The following is a 19,416-nucleotide window of genomic DNA, read 5'->3' on the forward strand; positions in this document are numbered from 1 at the left end:
AATGTTCTATGCACTATGCAGTGCTGCAACATTATCGACGTGGAGTGATAACAGTAAATTAAAACATAATAATACATATAAGTTTAACATAGGTAACCAACATACACATTTAAAGTATGTTTGGTTGCCTATATGATATAAAACAAAAAACAATTAAAAATAATTAATTTATGAATACAATCGTAGATTGTATGTAGATAGTTTCGCAATTGCAATTAAATTTTACTTTTCAAGTGTGAATATGAACAATAGACGCAACACAATCAAGATGTCCAACTTAATAACTTAATTAATAAATTTTTGTTACCTTTGTTAGAATCATGTTTATATAAATTAATTTCAGTGCAAATAATTCTGCAAACGCATAATAATAAATAAAATGCGAATGTGAAAAAAAAAAACAAATCAACAAACAAACAACTTTTGTTTAGTTGAGAATGACAAGAAGGTTATTAAACAATTGGACATAAACATAACCATAAAAATTTAGCACAAGCCTATTCAAAATTATATAATAGTAATAATAAAACTTCTTAAACAATCCATGTAGGAATCGTCATAATACTCGATAAATTTGCTTTTATATTGATGATTTTTATTAATATTAATATTATCATAGTATTTTCCATTTAATCAGTATTTCGTTTTTGTTGTAATTTATTTTTGTTTGCTGTTTGCTTCATAATACTAATCTTATTAATGTTATTTGTTATTTCATTATTAACGCTATACAATATGCTTGAAACGTAATATCCGCAAGCTGGGAGAGCTAAACAACCTTGTCGTGCGCATCCCCACGTCAAAGTCTGTCAGACAAGTGTCAAGACACCTGTCAAAACAATCATAACCTCATTACGTATATAACACATAACCTGATATGACGTTTTACATTTTAGACCTTTCAAGTTAACAAAGACAAAGATAAATTAATTATTATTTAAATAATTCTTATAATGTACAGTTTTGGTTAGTTTAGTAGTAGTGCTGCCCTCTAGAAGCAAATTACATAAGCTTTGCTGGTACATTTACATTCTTACTTCATGCGCTAGTATGTAAAGCTACAAGCGGGAATATATTACATTCAGTGACATTTACAGCTGTCAATCGTCGTAACCAACGCCATCTTTAGTTTTTATAGAGAATTTACTTAACGGGTACAAAAATCCCAAACGATCCGCAGTTGCTCGAGTGAGTTTTTAGTAGCGCAACATAACTTAACCTTAAAATTAGTCAACTGTGAAGTAACAATATTTAACCTAACATAACATAACAATTTTTGACATTTTGACTTTGACGTCGCGCACTTTCTACATCACCTACTTAAAGTACATAATTCATTGATAATATGATAATAATATTAACTAACGGTAGCCTATGCTCGAGTACATCGTTATTTGGTTGTATTCTCATCAATATTTATATCAATATCATCAAAACTGTTTTCTTTTTCTATGTATAATGAAAAATCTACTCGTCTTTTTTGTTTGTTTATAGTTTGTTTAAAATGCCAATATTATTATCCTCAATCTCAAGAAAACTGTATTAGTATCGACTCTGAGGTGTCGCATGTCATTTTTCTAAACGAGTTTTTTCGTTGCATAAATCAATCTCGATGCATCTCGACTCGGCTTCAAATGTCAAACATATGTGTCACATTTAATATTTATATCATCTGCAAGTCGCCATCTTGTGTGTGTCATCATCTTCATTTGAATACATTTTAAATATTGTCCATTTTACATATTTGTTTGTGACGTCATTGTTTAGCATCGTTCGTTATTTGCATTTACGATTACGTTTACATACAGAGAAGAAGATTTAAATACAGTGAAGAGAGTTTGAGAAGACAGACATTTTTTTTGTATTAGTTTCACTCTTATACATATACATATATGTTGTGTTGTCATTTGTTCTGGTTTTGGTTTTGTTTGGCTTAATAATATGACACAGACTGATTAATAGGTTAGGTTGTTGGTTATGTTAGAAGACATTTGTTTAGTATAGGCTGCATCTATTTCTTTCCTTATTTTTGTGGTTATAAATCAAGTGCGTTATGGTGCCAGTTGAGCGACGACGCACTTTAACGCCATCTGATGACGACTAGCGCATCACATACATACATTCATCGTGCATCGTCGGCTGTACGCTAATCGTGTGAGCATTAATTAACACATGGTGCAATCTGTCTCTACACATACTCAACATCGACTTAATAATATTCCTCTTGTTTTTTTTTTTGGTTTTGTTTTTGAAAATTGTTCAAATTTCAAAATTTGTTTAAAATGTTTTTTGTGTATATATACCTATTATGTATGTATGTATATGCATATGTATAGTATGTATAGTAATTTTTAATGTATATAACGTACACGTACTTACTTATTATTGTTTCGTTAACAACTATTCGTCTAACATAATAACAAAGGTGTTACGACTCATTGCACAAAACAAAACAAAACGCAACTCTTGTCTTTTTGACATTTTTACAGAAATCTTCTTTACCGATATGAAACAATCGCGTCTGAGTGGATTTTGCTTTGCTTTGTTTTGCAAAATGGCGAAACACCCGGCCATAGGCAGTGGTTATAACATGTCTTTATATAACTGTCAAAACGTGCAAACCTGTGTGCCAAAACATTTGACACCAATTTAACGTTGTGAATGTTTTGCATGTTTGTGTAATGGTTTCCTCTTTTTTCCGTTATGCAACGCGTGTTAATTCCTAATTTTGTCTTCTTCACTTATCAATCAACTTCTTCATCTTTATTGCATCGTTATATTAGTAGTTATTAGTTTAAAATGGAGCGTGTTGATTGAATGATGTTAACTGTCAACTGTCAAGTAACGAGTTGTACGGCAGCAAACAACAAAATGTCCGACATTAACGCCATCTTCCTCTTTTAATTAGCATCATTAGTACGGCTTTTATATTTCTCTCGAGTAGAGTCATTAAAACTAATTAGTCTACTGAGAGGTGCGAGTACTCACAGCGTCGTCCTTTGACCTTCAAATGATGTTGGGACTTTATCATAGATAAAATATTTTCACCTGTCGCATGTTTATCTGTATGTTTTTGATTTTTTTGGTATTATTTTGTTCCTATTGACATTTGACTGATTTAACGCCATTTTGTTTCAATTTGTGGTTTGCTGCCATTTTGTTTTTTCTTTAATTGTTTACATATCCCCGAAAATACCGGCGAATGTTTTCCTCAAGTTCTTCATCGTGTCCTCTGAATCCTCAGGTACCGCCTGGCTCTGACTGCCCTGCCGTTGGAAGCCCGGTCGTGGTGGAGTTTCCGGTAATCGTCCAGTGGGCGGAGCACCGGTTCCGCTAATCTGACTTGTTTGTGATACTAAACACAAAAAATTAATCAATCAGAAAACCTAAAATAAACTAAAATAAAATTTACCCTGACTGTCTCGCCGACCAACACTTGACAACGACGGATGCTCCCCAGATGGCGGTAGTGGTGGGGGTTCAGATGGTGGATGCGACGCACCAGAACCAGTACTGGTCAAACTCGTCAAACTACCAAGAATACCTCTTGGTCCAACCGGAGGTGGTGCTGGTTCTTCAGATCCCATTTCCTCACCAACTTTGGGCCTGCAAATAGCCTGCATGCGAGCCACAACCAAATCAGCAATATGCCTTCGATCCTCTTCCTGCGTATCGCCCAGAAGAGTCAACGCACTGTCATTCACTTCGATAATATACTCGCGTCCGTCTTTTCCAACCACTACTTCCAGGGCACAGATTTCTAACCCTCCGAAGAGATCTGATACTTCATCTACCCACGTGCGGTAACGCTCCGGCATTGTAATCTGTTCCAACATGGCTGAACCGGTGTTGGTTTTCCAGCAGCCAGAGATTGACTTGCGCATGAATGCCTTGTAATTATTACCCACTTTCTGTACGTGGATATCATACTTGGAGTCAATGTAGGGTTCCACAGTGCAGTAGCTCTGTGCTACTGCCACGACAGACGCCATATCTTGGAAGTCATTGATGTTGTCGACTTTGACCTTGCCGAGTCCTCCATGGGCATGACCTATTTTGATTACGCATGGAAAACGTGATGCTGTAATCTGAAACAAAATAATAAAATTATTAGGTAATGCCATCTAGCGAATAATAATATAATCTTTTTAAAGCTATTCATTTTATATTGTTTATAGTTTTAGATATTGTTCGGAACGAAATAAATTCTCAATGTTGACTTCGACATGCTCCTACTTAAAAGTCGTTTGTTGTATTTTGCTTACCGCGCTTATATTTTCGGCCCGTTTCATATTTATGCACGCGCGCCATGCTGACGCGTTCAGTTCGTTTCGATTCGCGCTGGGCTTAGGATCCGAGCGTCGCCGAGTAAAGTCAAGTAAAGTGAGTTAAGTCGCGTTAAGTCTAACCTACTTAAGCGTGCGCCGCGCGTTCGCAACGTGCGCGTTTTCAGCGATAATATATTGTCGCCGCAATTAATTCGAGCGCGAAACGATCATTTTTAAAAATTAAAACCAATTAAAGTTTGTGTGTTGAATTCGTGATATCAAAATATTTCTGTGCATCGTGAAAATATTCTTCTAAATTAAAAAAGTAAGTATTTCTAGAATTTCTGACTAAGAATAAATAATTTTATCAAATACTGCAAGGAAAAGTGTCGTTTATTTATTTATGCTGAACAAACATTCAGTTTTATTGAGTGTTTGTTTGAACGTTTGTAAAGATTACTGTGAATGCGCGAATAAAATCACGACGAACGGCAAATTTCACAATGCTTTCCAGAACCATTCCGCAATTAATTTACAATCGGATCGTATGACATGATGACTTGACTTACCGAGAAAACAGAATGAAAGTTAAGCAATGAAAGGCTGTGCACAATCACTTCAATAAAAATGCAATTTGTGCGAAATTCAATGACATTATGCTTATTTTCTTAATATTAGCTAGCTTTCAGTAGAGTTAATTGAGTTTACTTGTGTCGTTCAAGTTTGTAAAAATCAATTTTAGTACAATTTCAAGGTGACCAATCCATACATCACTAATGGAAACGATTACCATTACTATTTTGATTTGTTTAAGCATAAATCATTCTTATTTTTAACTAATTTTACTGTAAACAATCTATTTTCATATTTTCAGCGCGTTTAAAACTCTTTGAGCAATAAAAGAAGGTTAAGGTGTTATTTGCCTTGATATAAGTTTGAAATGAGATTTATAAAGTTAACACAGCGTTAAAATTGTGAGAAGCGAGTGCAATTCAATTCACTTGAATTGTGAAAAGTGTGCGCCGATAGAAAGTCGCGTGCCGCGTAATGCAAGACAATGTCGGCGCGTTTGCAAAATTGCACATTTCTCCCACATTTCGCCAAAGTCGGCGACCATATTCATTCGCACATCGGCGCATTATTAAACGTTATTAAACATAAATCTTACGTAAATGCGCTGTGCGCACGCTAACTTTCATTCGTTTTCACACTCTCGTGAACAGAAAGAACTAGGAATTGCACACGGAACTCAAGAAAATAAATTCAAACGGAATTACATCAAACAAATTGTAACAAAATAATCTAATCTTGTTTTCAATGCAAATTATGTTAATTTAAAAATTTAGAAACCTTATTAAGTGCATAATAAAATCGAAATTTTAGAAAATTTGCAGGAAATAAAAATTTCAACGGAAATTTAAACATTTTTTGATTTAATATGAGAAAAATAATAAAAATGGTCATTTATAGGTTATATTTATGTATTAGCTTTTCCCGCGACTTCGTCCCGGTAGTGTTTAATAAAAATGTAATTCGTTTTTACTCTTTTGTTCTAGGCATAGTAGGTATGTGTCAATTCTATCAATAAGATTCGCAATTTTATTTTAAAGAAACTAATTATATAAAGAATAGCTTATAAAGCACTTCAGCGCGCCATCTCGGATTAAACTATTTAACTATAACTGTGATTGAATCTCATTGCCAACTTTTATCCTGTAGTAAAGGGCTGTCTTTAGGGTTTTCCCAGCAATAATTCGAATTTTTCTCGCGGTAAAAACCTTCCTTGGTCTTCAACGAACATTTTAAAACAAGAATTGGTCAAATTAGTCTAGGCGTTGTTGAGTTATGCGCTTACCAACATATTTTGCGATTTATTTTTATATTATAGATGTCACACTACGCAAAATCACACTATTGATATAATTTATTCAATATCGCCATAAAAAAATATATATTTAGAGTGCTTTAGCGATGCTAGCATTTTATAAGGCGTAGATATTAGCTCATCTAATATTCGTGTCCGGCGTGTTAGTATAAATGCAAAGTGCTTTGCTCGAAATAGAATATGTGATGTAAAGTGATGTATATTGATTTGTATTGATGCATTTCGAACATTATTGTTTTGTGTGGTTTTCGAGGCGCGTTCGCGTTGTGCAATTAATTTTATGTTCAGCCGCCTTGCGTGTTTCGAACTATCAAACTCGAGCAAATTCCCATACATCCCAAACTGATATATAGCCATGTATTATTAGTTTTATTCAAGTATTTATGAGGAAACATTTAAATAAATTTTAAAATATAATTGTGATAAATTTTGAAACACGAATTGCCACCATCAGAAATTTGTCGCGAGTTCGTGTTTTCTCTAAAGAATTTATGGCATATTGCAGACTTGAGGCTAAAACTTTGTCAAAACTCCACGAAACTGTTAAACTTTGTCAACTTTGAGCATTGAAGATTGTTCAACGTGCTTAAAAACTTTTGATGGCTATAACAATCATAAATCTCACAAAAAGCTCAAATAATAAACAATAAAAGTGTCGGATACAAAACAAAATTTATGATTAACAACAAAAAGAAAAAAGTTTATTAATTTAAACATTTTTAATCTTAATAATTTGCTTCTAAAGACACATCCATAGAAGGTAATAAAGTAATCAAGTGATGAAATGAAATGGAAGGAAATAAAAAATTTACGACTCACGATTCTCTAACATTTTAATTAAGCAGTTCGATATCAATACTTCAACTGATTCATAACCTTCAGTAGTAAAAACTCGTCATCTTACTGCGTTCAATAAAGTCGAAGTCAAATTAACTTGTCGCGAAGAACGCGCGCTGCACTTTTATAAAATTCCAAAGAGTAATTAGTGGTATCAATTCATTCCCGACGTTGAAATACCTGAATGTCTAATAAGTGCAAATAGTTTCTCAAATCCACTCTTCTTTAAAAAACGTAAAAACATGAAAATGCAGTTGATGAAGATGTTGAAGTCGAGTTTGAACTTGAAATGCGAGCCAATTGCCTTAGAAAGTGAATAATTTGCAAATCGCCAAAGAGCGCAAGTTGCGCAATTAATTATGCAGCTTGCAGCTTATATAATTAGCGACGACTTGGCACTCAACACAAGTTAACGCAAATTAGTTTAAATAACTTGGACTCAGCAAGCGAAGTGTGAATTTATTCAAGGAATCAAAGCACATGTAAATATGTAAATTTTTCAGTTTTTTATTTTTTGTTTCTTTTTATATTTTCAATTTAAAAATTTAATTTTCTAATCGAACTAGTTGTTGCCCGAGACTTCGTCTCAGTAGTGTTTAATAAAAATGTAATTTGTTTTTACTCTCTTGTCCAGGCATAGTATGTGTCAATTCTATCAATAAGATTCGTAATTTTATTTTAAAGAAATTATGCATAAAAGAATTGCTAATAATGCACTTCAGGGCGCCATCTCGGATTCAACTATTTAACTATAGCTATAATTGAATCTCAATGCCAACTTTTATCCTATAGAAAAGGGCTGTCTTTAGGGTTTTCCCGGCAATTTTTCGACTTTTTCTCGCCGTAAAAACCTTCCTGGGACTTTAACGGACATTTTAAAAAAGAATTGGCCAAATTGATCTTGGCGTTGTTGAGTTATGCGCTTACTAACACATTTTGTGATTAATTTTTATATTTGATTTTAAAAGATTCAATAATATATGTTATATATTACAGCATAGGCTTACGTAATTATATCTAGGTTACTATTATTGTCGTTAAAACCAATATTATAAATTTATTACGTAGCACACAATGCGACAAGACGACAATGCATAAACTGTAATAAAAAATAAAATGAAACGCAGTACGCACACGCAATTCAGCTACAGCACAACACCTACAAAAAATAGTAGAATGCATTCATGTTAAAGCTAAAAGTAAAAAAAAAACGCTTTAATTTTATAACACAAGGAAATAAATTATATGTATCAGTATCACATTCGATTCAAACGCTTCAAGTGATTCCACCTCGAATAAATTATTAGCTATTACTAGTAGGTAGGTACTCGTCGTGTTATTACATTTCATTCGAGATCTAGTCGAATGTCATTTGAATGGAATTTTTACTGTAGGTGTCGCCTCACTTTTTATATTGTTATCTATTGAGCTATGGTGGTTACGGCGTGCATGACTGAATTTTTGTTTTATTTTTATTTTCGTTTTCATTCTCACGACCGTCACGAACTTTGTTGTTTGTTCGCTTGGCGTTGGCAATATTTATGTGCTTTTCTTTTGGTGAAATTTTAAATATTTTATTGTTTCTAAAAGTTCTCACAAGTCGTGAGCGTCGACATTTGAGTTAGAGTAAAGTTGAACTTAAAGGTGAAGAATATTGTCACTACCGGAAATATATATAGAGTGTTTTAGGTTTAATTTTAATGCCGATTTTGGAGAAAATGTGTTTTCTTTGAATTGTTTTCGAGATGAATTTATTCTAGAGATGAAGATTAATATTGAGAACGATGACGTTATAAACGTGACGCGTTTCGCGAGCGTCGACGCGGAATTAACGAGTTAACCAAGCGTGGACGGTGTAGGCGCGAAACACAACACACATGCGCACACAGCTATGACTTCATTTCCTGTTTGATTCCAGAAGGAAAACGAATTTTCAAGAAATCATAAATGCATTGATATTTAGTTCTATGTATAATTTCAAATATGTAATTTCAGACTAGACTTCAAATAAAATGAGAAAAATTGAAATTTTGTTTCACAATTCGGCGAATTTGAAACACTTAATAATTGTTATTATGCGCGCGGCTACAGTAAAGAGAAATAATGTGAAGTGAGTAAAGAACCGTCAGCAGATCCCAGACTGATAAATAAATAAACAAATCAAAGGCTTAAGTTTAGTAAGTCGAACAAATTCCAGAGAATACATGCGCAAACATTGCGTAGGTACAGGGGAATTGAACGATTTGCAAATTTACTTCGGAATATTTCCGAAATGAGTAATTTAAGTCACTTGAAATATAAATTGTTTATTGCTCTTTCTTTGCTCATTCTTTTCAAGAACTACATATTAAGAAAATAATTAAAAAAGCTAAATTATCTTCTCAGGCCACATATGCATCACAAATATTATTAAAACTTTGTCAATTTTCATAACCTTCGCTTTCTTGGTTTATCCTCACCACAGTTTTAAACAATTTCATATTTATGTCTCGACTTTACGAGTATTATCACTTTTTGAAATGTAAAACCTGTGGTTTATGTGATTTATGTCGACTGGCTTGTTCTATTACGTCGTACGCACAATTTGTGCAAACTTACGCGTCGCCGCAAGGTCAAACCAACGCCAGATCAAACGATCAATAAATTTTAAATTCTTATAGTGTTTAAACTTTTAACTTTTGGCCTCAAGCCATATAAACATTTAAACTTATTACGTTGTATAAGTGCAGGTAACTGGCTTAAGTAAAAACTTTCATACGTCAACCGCTTTGTATTGATTTTTAAATCTATGTCTATATTTGTCTTGAATTTTGAAAATGTCGAAATTAATGAATTGTCCAAATTTAGTAAAGTAACTTAAGTCACTTTATTATATTTAAGTCGTGGTGGTGTTAGCAGTATGGCGTAGTTTACTTTTTTTAAAGTTAATTATTAACTATGAGATAATATTATAATTGTTTATTGCTTGTAGCTTTTAGGAAACAATTAATCAAAACTCCCCAAGCATTAATTTTATTATGCATTGTACACCATGTTCACACGAAATACAATATTCATTAATTAATAATGTATACGCAGTGAAATGAAACAAACGCAACTAGATAATTAATTAAATTAGTACTTTCACTGTCATGCAACTGTTGAATTTATTATTAACTGGAATTAGCTATTAACTGAATTTTAAACTTTTACTTTTATGTTACTATGATATCAGTAACATAAAATATAATATCAGTTATTTACTAGTAATATAATCAATAATAAGATAATAAAAAATATGTATGATTAATAATTGAATCATGATGATCTCAAAGAATTCATGCCTATATAAATAATACTTGTGTGATTTTATGCAAATTTTAATACGTGGTCTTGAAATAATAAAAAAAAAGGTTGGACTAAGCTGAAAAATGTAAACGCAACACGAATAAAACGGTTTTAATCACAATCACGCCCGTGAATCATGACTCATACGAATTTATACACATCTACGCACCCCTGTTTATTCATTCATTATTTATTTATGCAATATTCGCGTTTGGATTCATCATCAATATTTACAACCTGCATCATTAAAGTAGGATACTAAGTTAACAAACAAAAAATTGATAGCTATCAAAATGGTGTCTATAGTATAAAAATTAATCGCAAAATCTGTTGGTAAGCGCATAACTCAATAACGCCTAGACTAATTTGGCCAATTCTATTTTTAAAGTGTTTGTTAAAGTCCAAGGATGGTTTTTGCAGCAAGGAAAATTCGAATAATTGCCGGGGAAACCCTAAAGACAGCCCTTTTCTATAGGATAAAAGTGGGCATTGGGATTTAATCATAGTTATAGTTAAATAGTTGAATCCGAGATGGCGCGCTGAAGTATAACATAGTTATGTTACATATGTTACATTATTAGCAACTATTTATATAATTAATTTCTTTAAAATAAAATAGCGAAACTTATTGATAGAATTGACACATACTATGTTTAGAACAAAAGAATAAAAACGAATTATATTATTATTAAAAACTAATAGGGCAAAAGCTAATAGCTGATAAAATTGATTATTTTGTATTATATAATACTTAAGTAATGATTATAATGATTAGTTCCAATTTGTGGTTTTATTACTTAATATAAATTATTCATTCATTCATAAAATTTGTTGTAACCATATTGATAATGTTTACGCGTATAAATAATTATTCATGAAGCGTGACTGTGACTCTGACTGTGACCAGCAAGACATTGACTCAATTCCGCAAAATTTGCATATCTGTGTGTAAGCGGTGCAAACCGCAGAATGCAGAATCAGTGAATCCAGCGCGCTCTTCCCAAAATCTAAATATGACTCGTATTTACTCGCTGACTGTATATACTACATATGTAATATTGTCAGTACATAAACTCGTAGGTAATTAGGACAAAGTAAGCCACTCATATATTCTACTAGCGATGGTGTCAACGCGGTCGCATTTTAATCACTCCATTAGCGTGTTAATTAGATACTGCTTAATTATTCACTCATAGGTGTACTTAGATAGACGCATGTACTCATATTTTATGTATTACTAAGATGGCGACTGAAATACTACTCTTAGGCAAAGTTTTCGTTTTTGGGTTACGTTTTTATTAAATTATTTTGACACTTTAACGCGTCAACTCTTCAATTGAAAGCGAAATAAAGTCGAAATAATTAATGTCGCCCGATGATTTATTGGAAGCGCTGCTTTGCGTGCTCGAGCGCGCTTGCACTCGAATTGCGTTTTCGCCAATTAAATAAATTAATTAAACTGAATGCGTGCGCTGTGAGCAATGCATGAAACAAAATCAACTGTTTTGCATGTCAACTTGTCATCTTGAATCTTTGGTTTTGAGCCACAGAAAAAAAGCACGCACCCAAATTGTTTCGATTGTTCACACATCAGTGCGTCGATAAATTGCGAATTGCGATGACAAAATCAACCAAAACAAAAAATGCGCAATAATAAATAACACGGCTGTAAAAACAGGAAGGCCATCGACGTTGATATATCTCTTTCGGCTGGAACTACGATGTTGATTTATTAAATGATTTTTATTTGTATTTACGTTAAAAATGTGTTTGTTGGGTTGCAGCAATGCAGTGCAATGCAGATAATTTGTAAATATAACCAAATATGCGCTAATTATTTGTGTTTATATTATGATTTTATGTCTTGCACGGCAGATACTAATAAAACTAAGGATATTTGCGGTCGCAGCGTCTTGAAGTCTAGACTTTGAACTTGTGCTTGCATAATTTTTAATGTTCTCGCTCGCGTCTCGCAATGACACATGCGGTGTTTTCAATAAGTGTATTGCGGTAATAAATTCGCGATTTATGCAAAAGGTGACCCTGCACGTAACCCACTCGTTAGCATCACCTCGCACAGCATGCGAAGACATGAAAGAGTATGAAGTACTTGTACTGGAGTAATGTAGTAATACATATTAAAGAGGACAAGTTGAGGTTTGAGCGAAAGAAAAAATTTATATTGAGTGTTTAAAAACAGATGTTAAATATACTTAAACATTCATCTATAATATAAAAATGAATCATAAAATTTGTTGGAAAGCGCATAACTCAACAACGCCTAGACTAATTTGGCGAATTCTTTTTTTAAATGTTCGTTAAAGTCCAAGGATGGTTTTTACGGCGAGAAAAATTCGCTCAATTGCCGGGAAAGCCCTAAAGACACCACATTTTCTATAGGATAAAAGTTGGCATTGAGATTCAATCATAGTTATAGTTAAATAATTGAATCCGAGATGGCGCGCTGAAGTGCATTATTAGCAATTCTTTAAATAATTAATTTCTTTAAAATAAAGTAGCGAATCTTATTGATAGAATTGACATAGACTATGTCTAGAACAAGAGAGTAAAAACGAATTACATTTTTATTAAGCACTACAGGGACGAAATCGCGGGAAAAGCTAGTTTTGAGTATAAATTTGTATTAGGTGTTATTTGAACACGATTAAAACAATTATGTTATCACATCTGTCTTGTCACAACGTGTGTGATCGATCATTCAACTGTATTTTCTCATCGCCAAACCAACGAAACGCTTTATTAATTAATCAACTACAAGTTTAATATGTGTAATTGATCAGAACTTCAATACAGCACGAGAGTAATTGTTGAATATTCCAAACACTTTTTATTTCGCAGCGTGTGGTCCATGAATTAATAATAACTCTTTTATTTCTTACAAAAATCAATTAAATTTTGTTGTTGTTCAATGAAATCCTTTAGTGGTTACTGAAGTCACGTTTAATAACCATTTATTTAACATTTTCTTGAATCCATTTGCGTTCGTTTAATGTAACTTGTTTTGATGTGTATTGAAGTTTACGGAAATTCCAGCGATCGATTCGCACTAACAATACACATTTGAACGCATTTATTGACGACCAAAGCGCAAGAAATAGGATAATAACAGGCATAATAAACACGTATGGGAAAACATATATATGAAATGTGAAATGTGCACGCACTCGGACACGATACTGCGACGTGGAACAATCGCACGCCACGCACATTAGCACGACACAATCATTAACATGAATTGTTAATTACTACAATTTGTAATGTGTAATTATGGATTATCACACAAGGCTACTATAATTTTAGTTTTTATTTAAACTAGCTAGCAGTATCAAAATAATTTATAAATTAATTTTCTTTTGTTAAATATGCTTAAAAATGTTAAATATTTACTTATTTTTTAATTTTCAGAGTTTAATTAAAATTACGAAAAATCCAAGGTAATTTAAACTCGGGGGAAGAAAAAACAACAAAAAATGCGCCGAGTTGGTTTATTCTTCGTCCTGGGGATAATATTCTTCCTGCAGGCATGCGTCGACCGTGGCGAGGCGTGCAGTTGTCAGCCACGACATCCGCAACAACATTTATGTTCCGCAGACTTTGGTAAGTCCCTAATTAGACTTTTTAAAATTTAAATGCAAAAAATAATTTTTTTTACAAACCAGTTATGCGAGGCATTTTGATGAGTGCGAATTTAAGCATTGTGATGCAATATATGCACATTGCAGGTTTTCATGACTTTATTATGTTTGCGTGGGCCGGGCCGGCAGAATTTTGTCATCCTGCCAAAAAGGAATCGGCACGCGCGCACACTGAATGCGCAAAACTCGAATATCCGCGCGCCGGCATCGAGCAATCGATAAATTTACACGCGCTGCACAAATTTATGAATAACGCGAGTGGCCAGCAGCCATACCAGGACACAAACTTCAATCGACAGAATAATTACGTCATAACTCAATCAATCCACACACAAAAATGCTTTAAAACAGCCAAACTCGTGATTCGTTAATCAAATTTTATGTTTTTAATATTTTTGTTTACGTCTGCTTAGTGAATTTTTGAATGCGAGAATAACTGCGCAAATTTTCTAGCTGTTTGCGAGTGTTTAATTCAGTCAAACACGACCGCGACGTTTTCTAACCGTTTTTCAAACGTTTTTACTGTTTGCTCATCGTTTGCGGGCGTTTTCTAATGCTGTACGCCGCCATTGAAACTCGATTTGCTCGGAAAACGCAAACTCGGCGCTAATGCGACACGAAAGAGGCGGTTTCGTAATTGCTCGCATGGTTTACACACGTTGGAAACACGCGGAAAACCCTGTTTACATAATTATTAAACAAATATTCACCAATGGCTAATTGCGGACAAAAAATTGAAAATTAAACAATTTTAAACCTATTTAAACATTCCTAACACGAAATGCATATAAAAATTATTTGTACATTGAATTTCTCGATCAAATGTTTAAACAATATTTTAATTGGTTTCATACATTGAAGTTTAATTGCTTGTTAAAACTGTAACATTAGCTTTGTAATTTTAACAAACGGAATAAATACACTTGTATAACTGGTTGCATATGGTCAAGTATAGAAAAACGCCAGAAAGCAATATTTGTAACTTTCAGTGATATTTCTGTTTAATAAAAAGTTTAAAATTAGTTTTTAATTTTTTTTCTTTTTTAGTTATCCTCGCGCGTGTTAAGCGTGAAACGCTGACAAACGAAACGCGCGAGTACAAAATAAAAATTCGCAAGGAATACAAGATGTCGGAGAAAGCATACGTCGCCCTTAAATTCGGTCGCCTTGTGACCGCCCGAGACGACTCAATGTGTGGCACACGATTAGAAGTGAACAAAGTCTACGCTATTAGTGGACGTGTTGTCACATTGCAGGCACGTATTGGTCTCTGCGACATGGCTGAGAAATGGGACGACCTTACAAGACGCCAACGCAAAGGACTGAAACTCATGTACAGACAAGGGTGCACATGCGAAATTAAATTTTGTCCGAAATCGCAATCTACTCAGAGAGGCCGCTGCGCCAGAACAAAAGACGCCTGCAACTGGGACACGTGGTTGCCAGATAAAAAGAAGGATTGTCAACGGAATGAAGTCAGTTAATAATATAACGCTTAAATCATAAATAACCTGTTGATTATTTTAGGGAATTTGTTTGCGCAACTCCAAGAAACAATGTATATGGTCCCGTAATTTGGCACTGACAACATGCACACGTAATTCCACCGTAATGCACTACGAACCGAAGGCGGTGCCAACAGCTACCGCAGTGGAACATCCCACAGCTTTACAAGCACAGCAATCGCAGCATCAATATGTACGCAAGAAGTGGACATGGCCCAAAAAGGCGTACTCACCATTTCGCGATGATCCGGATAGAAGGTCTGGTCAATGAGCGGGAACGCTTCCTTGCCGAGACGACGCTGCAGCTGCACAAGATGGCCGAACACCCACGGCTTATCCTGTGAATCACATAACCAAACATTACAGATTTATCTAGTAGCCACCTGCAGCGCCATCAATACACGAATAGCCTAACTGTTGAGGTATTAAACCAAAAATTTACAACTAAAAACAAAAATATTGTACATAGACTGATATACAATGTGTTTAGTTGCGTAGTTAGGAATTAATCGTTTAATCAATGATAGTATTATATTGTGTAGTTGTAATTATTAGTGTGTAGTGACAGTTTTCGCATTTTAACTGTATTTATTGTCGCGCCTAAGTAACACTAAGTATTTTTATGTTTTATATGTAGGGTTAATGTGGTTGTTACGTGCGAGCGATCAAACTGGCGACTCACCTGGAAGTTGTAGATGGCGTTTATGTTGTTAATGCTTGGTACACCGCCGAATTTCAACGCCAGCAGTAGCTTCTTGTAATCTTCGCCGGCGTCCTTCAGATTTTGTCTAACCTATAATAACAATTACAAAACTAGTGACGCCATCTGTCGGTGAAGCGCATGTGTAAATTATGTTCTAATGTTGTAATAAACTTTGTTAAATGTTTTCTTAATGAATTAATTAACTTACCAATAAAAAGTCAGGTCTAAATGATCGCCCCACCCTGGTACCGCCTCTGTAAACCGCCATGGAAACAGTAGCGCCATCTGCATTCGCAGTGACGTTAATCTCTTTAAACTCTGCCTGTTCAACGCGTACATCATAATCTCCGATCTTCTTTCCGCGATAGTACTTTGACCAATCGGTGTTTTGATCGTCGATGACGAGTAGCGTGAGATGGCGACCGGAAGTAACCGATGAAGTAATACGACTGGCGCTTGACACCGCCGAGCCGAGAATTGATGCTCCTTGATCACGTGCTTGACCTGTCAATGACTGCACACGCTGAAGGAGTGATTCGCGTGATTTTGCCGGTGAGCTAGGTGCGCTTGTTGTTTTGGAGCCACCGCGTAGATTCAGCGATAAGTCACCGGAAGAGCCACCGGTTGATCCTCCCACAGGTCCAGTGCTAGGTGGTCCTCCAGTTGAGGCGGAACCACTTTGACTCGCCGCTGAACCGCCGGAGGGCGCCATTGACTGCACAGACGATGAGGATGAAGGTGCCTGAGAAATAACACAGTATTTAATAAAATAACTGTACATACAGTGCGTTCAAGTGAAAATGAGTTGTATAAATGTGGGGAGGAAATTGAAGTTGGAGGGTTAAGTTTATCCCGATATTATATTGCATAGAATTCTCTGAATTCTCGACAATCCTAGATTTTAACGGTTCAACATCGTCGGCATCTTTGGCATTATTGGCGTCATCATCGCGCGTCGTTATTTATACTCTCGCCCTTCGTCGCTGCGAATATCCTGATGGAATTTTACGAGCGCAAACGATTCAATTGTATCCCGGCGCCTTCACTTCTACACACGTTCATGCTGCGTTTAAATTTAAATTTTCATCATTTCGCTTCACTCTACGTCGCATCTAATCCCGAGTAATTTAGTTTAGTAACTGGAGGCTGTCGTGTTAGTTGTGAGTTTATTGTGGTTTTGTACGTGTTTGAGTTTCATATTGTTTGATATTATCCCACCTCATTTGCAGGAAATTCATGTATTCATAATCATCGCACGGCGTAGCGTTGTCCTGGTGTTGTGTTATCCTGTTATACGTTTTGTTAGATATTGAACGCAATATATAACAACAAGTGTTTGATGGGGACCGGAGGCGCGCAAGTTACAATCGAATTTAGCTGGAAATAACGTCGCTGAGAATGACGTGCGACGAGGAAGTTTTGGTGGCGGTGTTGAGCAATATAGTGGAAATTCCCAGGGGACATTTTCAGGGAAATATCCACTCGCGCTGTGTGTTATAAGTGTAGCGTCGCTATGCGTCAATCAGAAAACAAGTGAACTTTACGAATAGGTACGTAATATTTTTGTAACCAAGAAAAAAAGAAGAAATATTGGAAAATGCGATATTTCTTTATCACTACAAAACGCAAACATTAAACATAACCTCAATTAAACCCTACTACGACTCTACTTAACATAACATAAAACCTAATCTAAAAACAACGAAAAAAAGTCGTTTTTGTGTTGTAACATAACCTTAGTTAAACGCTACTAAACTAACCTACAAGCTTTCAGTTCATACAAAACGAAAACAAGTACTCTACGCTGTCAAAGTGTAACATAACCAAGTTTGTGATTCATGTGCAACGTTGACGTACCTGAGGTTGAGAGGTCACCGGCGGCGCCTTCGTGTACGGATCCACCTGCGACTCATCGCCGTCGCACTCCGAGGAGAGATCCCCGGAGCTGAACCGGCGCTTCAGGTAATTGACATTGCTGGTGAAGGAGTTCCGGAAGCTGCTGAACGAAATGGTGGGGCCGTTTGCGGTCGCCGGGCCGCAGTACTTGCCGCACTCGGAAGAAATCTTGCCGGCTCGCTCTCCAACACACGCGCGCGCACGGGGTGAGAGTGGTTGAGCGCGGTTTGCTTGCCGGTATCACGCGATAGCTAACCTATAAAAGAAAATTCAACAGAAACGGATGATTTTAATATACAAACGCATTAATTAACATCGACCAAGTTTAAATTAAAGACATCCAACTAAAACACATCTAACGATATCTATCTGTGCGGTTTGGTACTAAATTTGTGCGGATACTATTTTAGGCTATATTGTAATTACTACGGAGTTAAAACTGAAAGAATTTTTTTGACCTAGTTTTTTTTTCTGTTCGGTGTAACGCGAGAGAATAAATTATTTCTGAGGTTTTAAAAATGGCGTTAGATTACAATCAAAATGGCTGCTGAAGTAAATTAATTCTATGTGCATTAAAAAAATATTAAATGACTTTGGAAAAATCCTGAAACACGATGCTCGAATCTCGTTCAGCCAACCCTTATCATGTGTCAATGTGTTTCAAGCATCACTTTTGTCTCCTCGATAATAGCGCGCCGCGCTTCTTAACGTTTTCGCGATTTTCCACGGTTTCCTTCGATCCTCGGTCATTGTGCGACTTGCGTCGAGTTTCGGGTAGAGGGTGGCGGAGGGCGCAGGGCGACCGTGTACGCGCGCCTATCGATCCCCGCCGTCGGTCGCCGCCACCACCGTTGCCGCCGCCGCCGTTCGCGAATCACTGCCCCCATGAACCAGTTGATTCCGCACGACATCCGCCAAGAGCGAACGAAACGCCGACAATGAAATAATCTACGAAATACTGCCAAACCAAAATGAAACAAAACCACATGCGAAGGATTAAATGAAGCAGCGTCTAATTGAGCAAGATTTCAAGAAAAGCAATAGTTACAAGCACTGTGATAAATATTTGTCTTACCTTACGTGAGTTTGCAACTTTTGCACAAGTTTTTCTCGCCGGATTTCGAAACTTGCTTGTTTTTGTATGAAGTTTTATTGCAATAATATAGTCTTGACAAAGTTTTCGTGAATTGTTGTCGCACACACACGGAGATTGAAAGGTACTGAGTTGAGAGCGAGGGCTAGAAACAGGCGAGAAAAGGGAGTGCAGATCCCCCGACGTGCTCGTTCGTTCCGTGCGGACTGGCCGGCGTGAGTGCGTGCCGCCGCGCACGGGTGGGCG

General features: G+C 35.5%; 3 protein-coding genes across 4 annotated transcripts; 1 reads left to right on the forward strand and 2 right to left on the reverse strand.

The window, feature by feature from the left end:
- Positions 1-573: 573 nt before the first annotated feature.
- On the reverse strand, positions 574-4,083 carry LOC135803933 (synapsin-like). The gene is made up of 2 exons (XM_065317669.1): positions 3,413-4,083; positions 574-3,355 (listed from the first exon to the last, which is right to left on the reverse strand). Exons 1-2 carry the CDS (start codon positions 3,990-3,992, stop codon positions 3,177-3,179), a joined length of 759 nt encoding a protein of 252 aa, XP_065173741.1. The 5' UTR covers positions 3,993-4,083; the 3' UTR covers positions 574-3,176.
- Positions 4,084-4,317: 234 nt separating this feature from the next.
- On the forward strand, positions 4,318-16,365 carry LOC135803932 (metalloproteinase inhibitor 3-like). 2 transcript variants are annotated; one of them, XR_010550921.1, is made up of 5 exons: positions 4,318-4,593; positions 13,744-13,935; positions 15,021-15,448; positions 15,501-15,900; positions 16,116-16,365. XR_010550921.1 is itself a non-coding variant. In XM_065317668.1 (4 exons), the coding sequence occupies exons 2-4, from the start codon at positions 13,809-13,811 to the stop codon at positions 15,747-15,749; spliced, it is 804 nt and encodes a 267-aa protein (XP_065173740.1). In that variant the 5' UTR covers positions 4,318-4,593; positions 13,744-13,808; the 3' UTR covers positions 15,750-16,365. The 2 variants fall into 2 exon arrangements, 1 of the variants encoding a protein (XP_065173740.1); XM_065317668.1 differs by having other exon boundaries at positions 15,501-16,365.
- A 15-nt stretch (positions 16,366-16,380) lies between these two features.
- On the reverse strand, positions 16,381-19,368 carry LOC135803640 (synapsin-like). Its single transcript, XM_065317309.1, has 2 exons — positions 19,153-19,368; positions 16,381-16,923 (listed from the first exon to the last, which is right to left on the reverse strand). The coding sequence occupies exon 2, from the start codon at positions 16,891-16,893 to the stop codon at positions 16,381-16,383; it is 513 nt and encodes a 170-aa protein (XP_065173381.1). The 5' UTR covers positions 16,894-16,923; positions 19,153-19,368.
- Positions 19,369-19,416: the final 48 nt, after the last annotated feature.

Source organism: Atheta coriaria, unplaced genomic scaffold (assembly GCF_025399875.1).
Source record: "Atheta coriaria isolate IRGN ID8LTWV9N9 unplaced genomic scaffold, Caltech_Dcor_3.1 hic_scaffold_3_pilon, whole genome shotgun sequence".
Lineage (NCBI taxonomy): Eukaryota > Metazoa > Arthropoda > Insecta > Coleoptera > Staphylinidae > Dalotia > Dalotia coriaria.

Excerpts from the sequence above, each read along its gene's own strand:
- LOC135803932 (XM_065317668.1), top strand. The coding sequence starts at position 13,809 with ATGCGCCGAGTTGGTTTATTCTTCGTCCTGGGGATAATATTCTTCCTG. Across the intron at positions 13,936-15,020 it reads TTTATGTTCCGCAGACTTTG|TTATCCTCGCGCGTGTTAAG; the intron begins GTAAGTCCCTAA and ends TTTCTTTTTTAG. Across the intron at positions 15,449-15,500 it reads AGGATTGTCAACGGAATGAA|GGAATTTGTTTGCGCAACTC; the intron begins GTCAGTTAATAA and ends TGATTATTTTAG.
- LOC135803933 (XM_065317669.1), bottom strand. The coding sequence starts at position 3,992 with ATGGCGTCTGTCGTGGCAGTAGCACAGAGCTACTGCACTGTGGAACCC. Across the intron at positions 3,356-3,412 it reads TGGTCGGCGAGACAGTCAGG|TATCACAAACAAGTCAGATT; the intron begins GTAAATTTTATT and ends TTTTGTGTTTAG.
- LOC135803640 (XM_065317309.1), bottom strand. The coding sequence starts at position 16,893 with ATGGCGCCCTCCGGCGGTTCAGCGGCGAGTCAAAGTGGTTCCGCCTCA.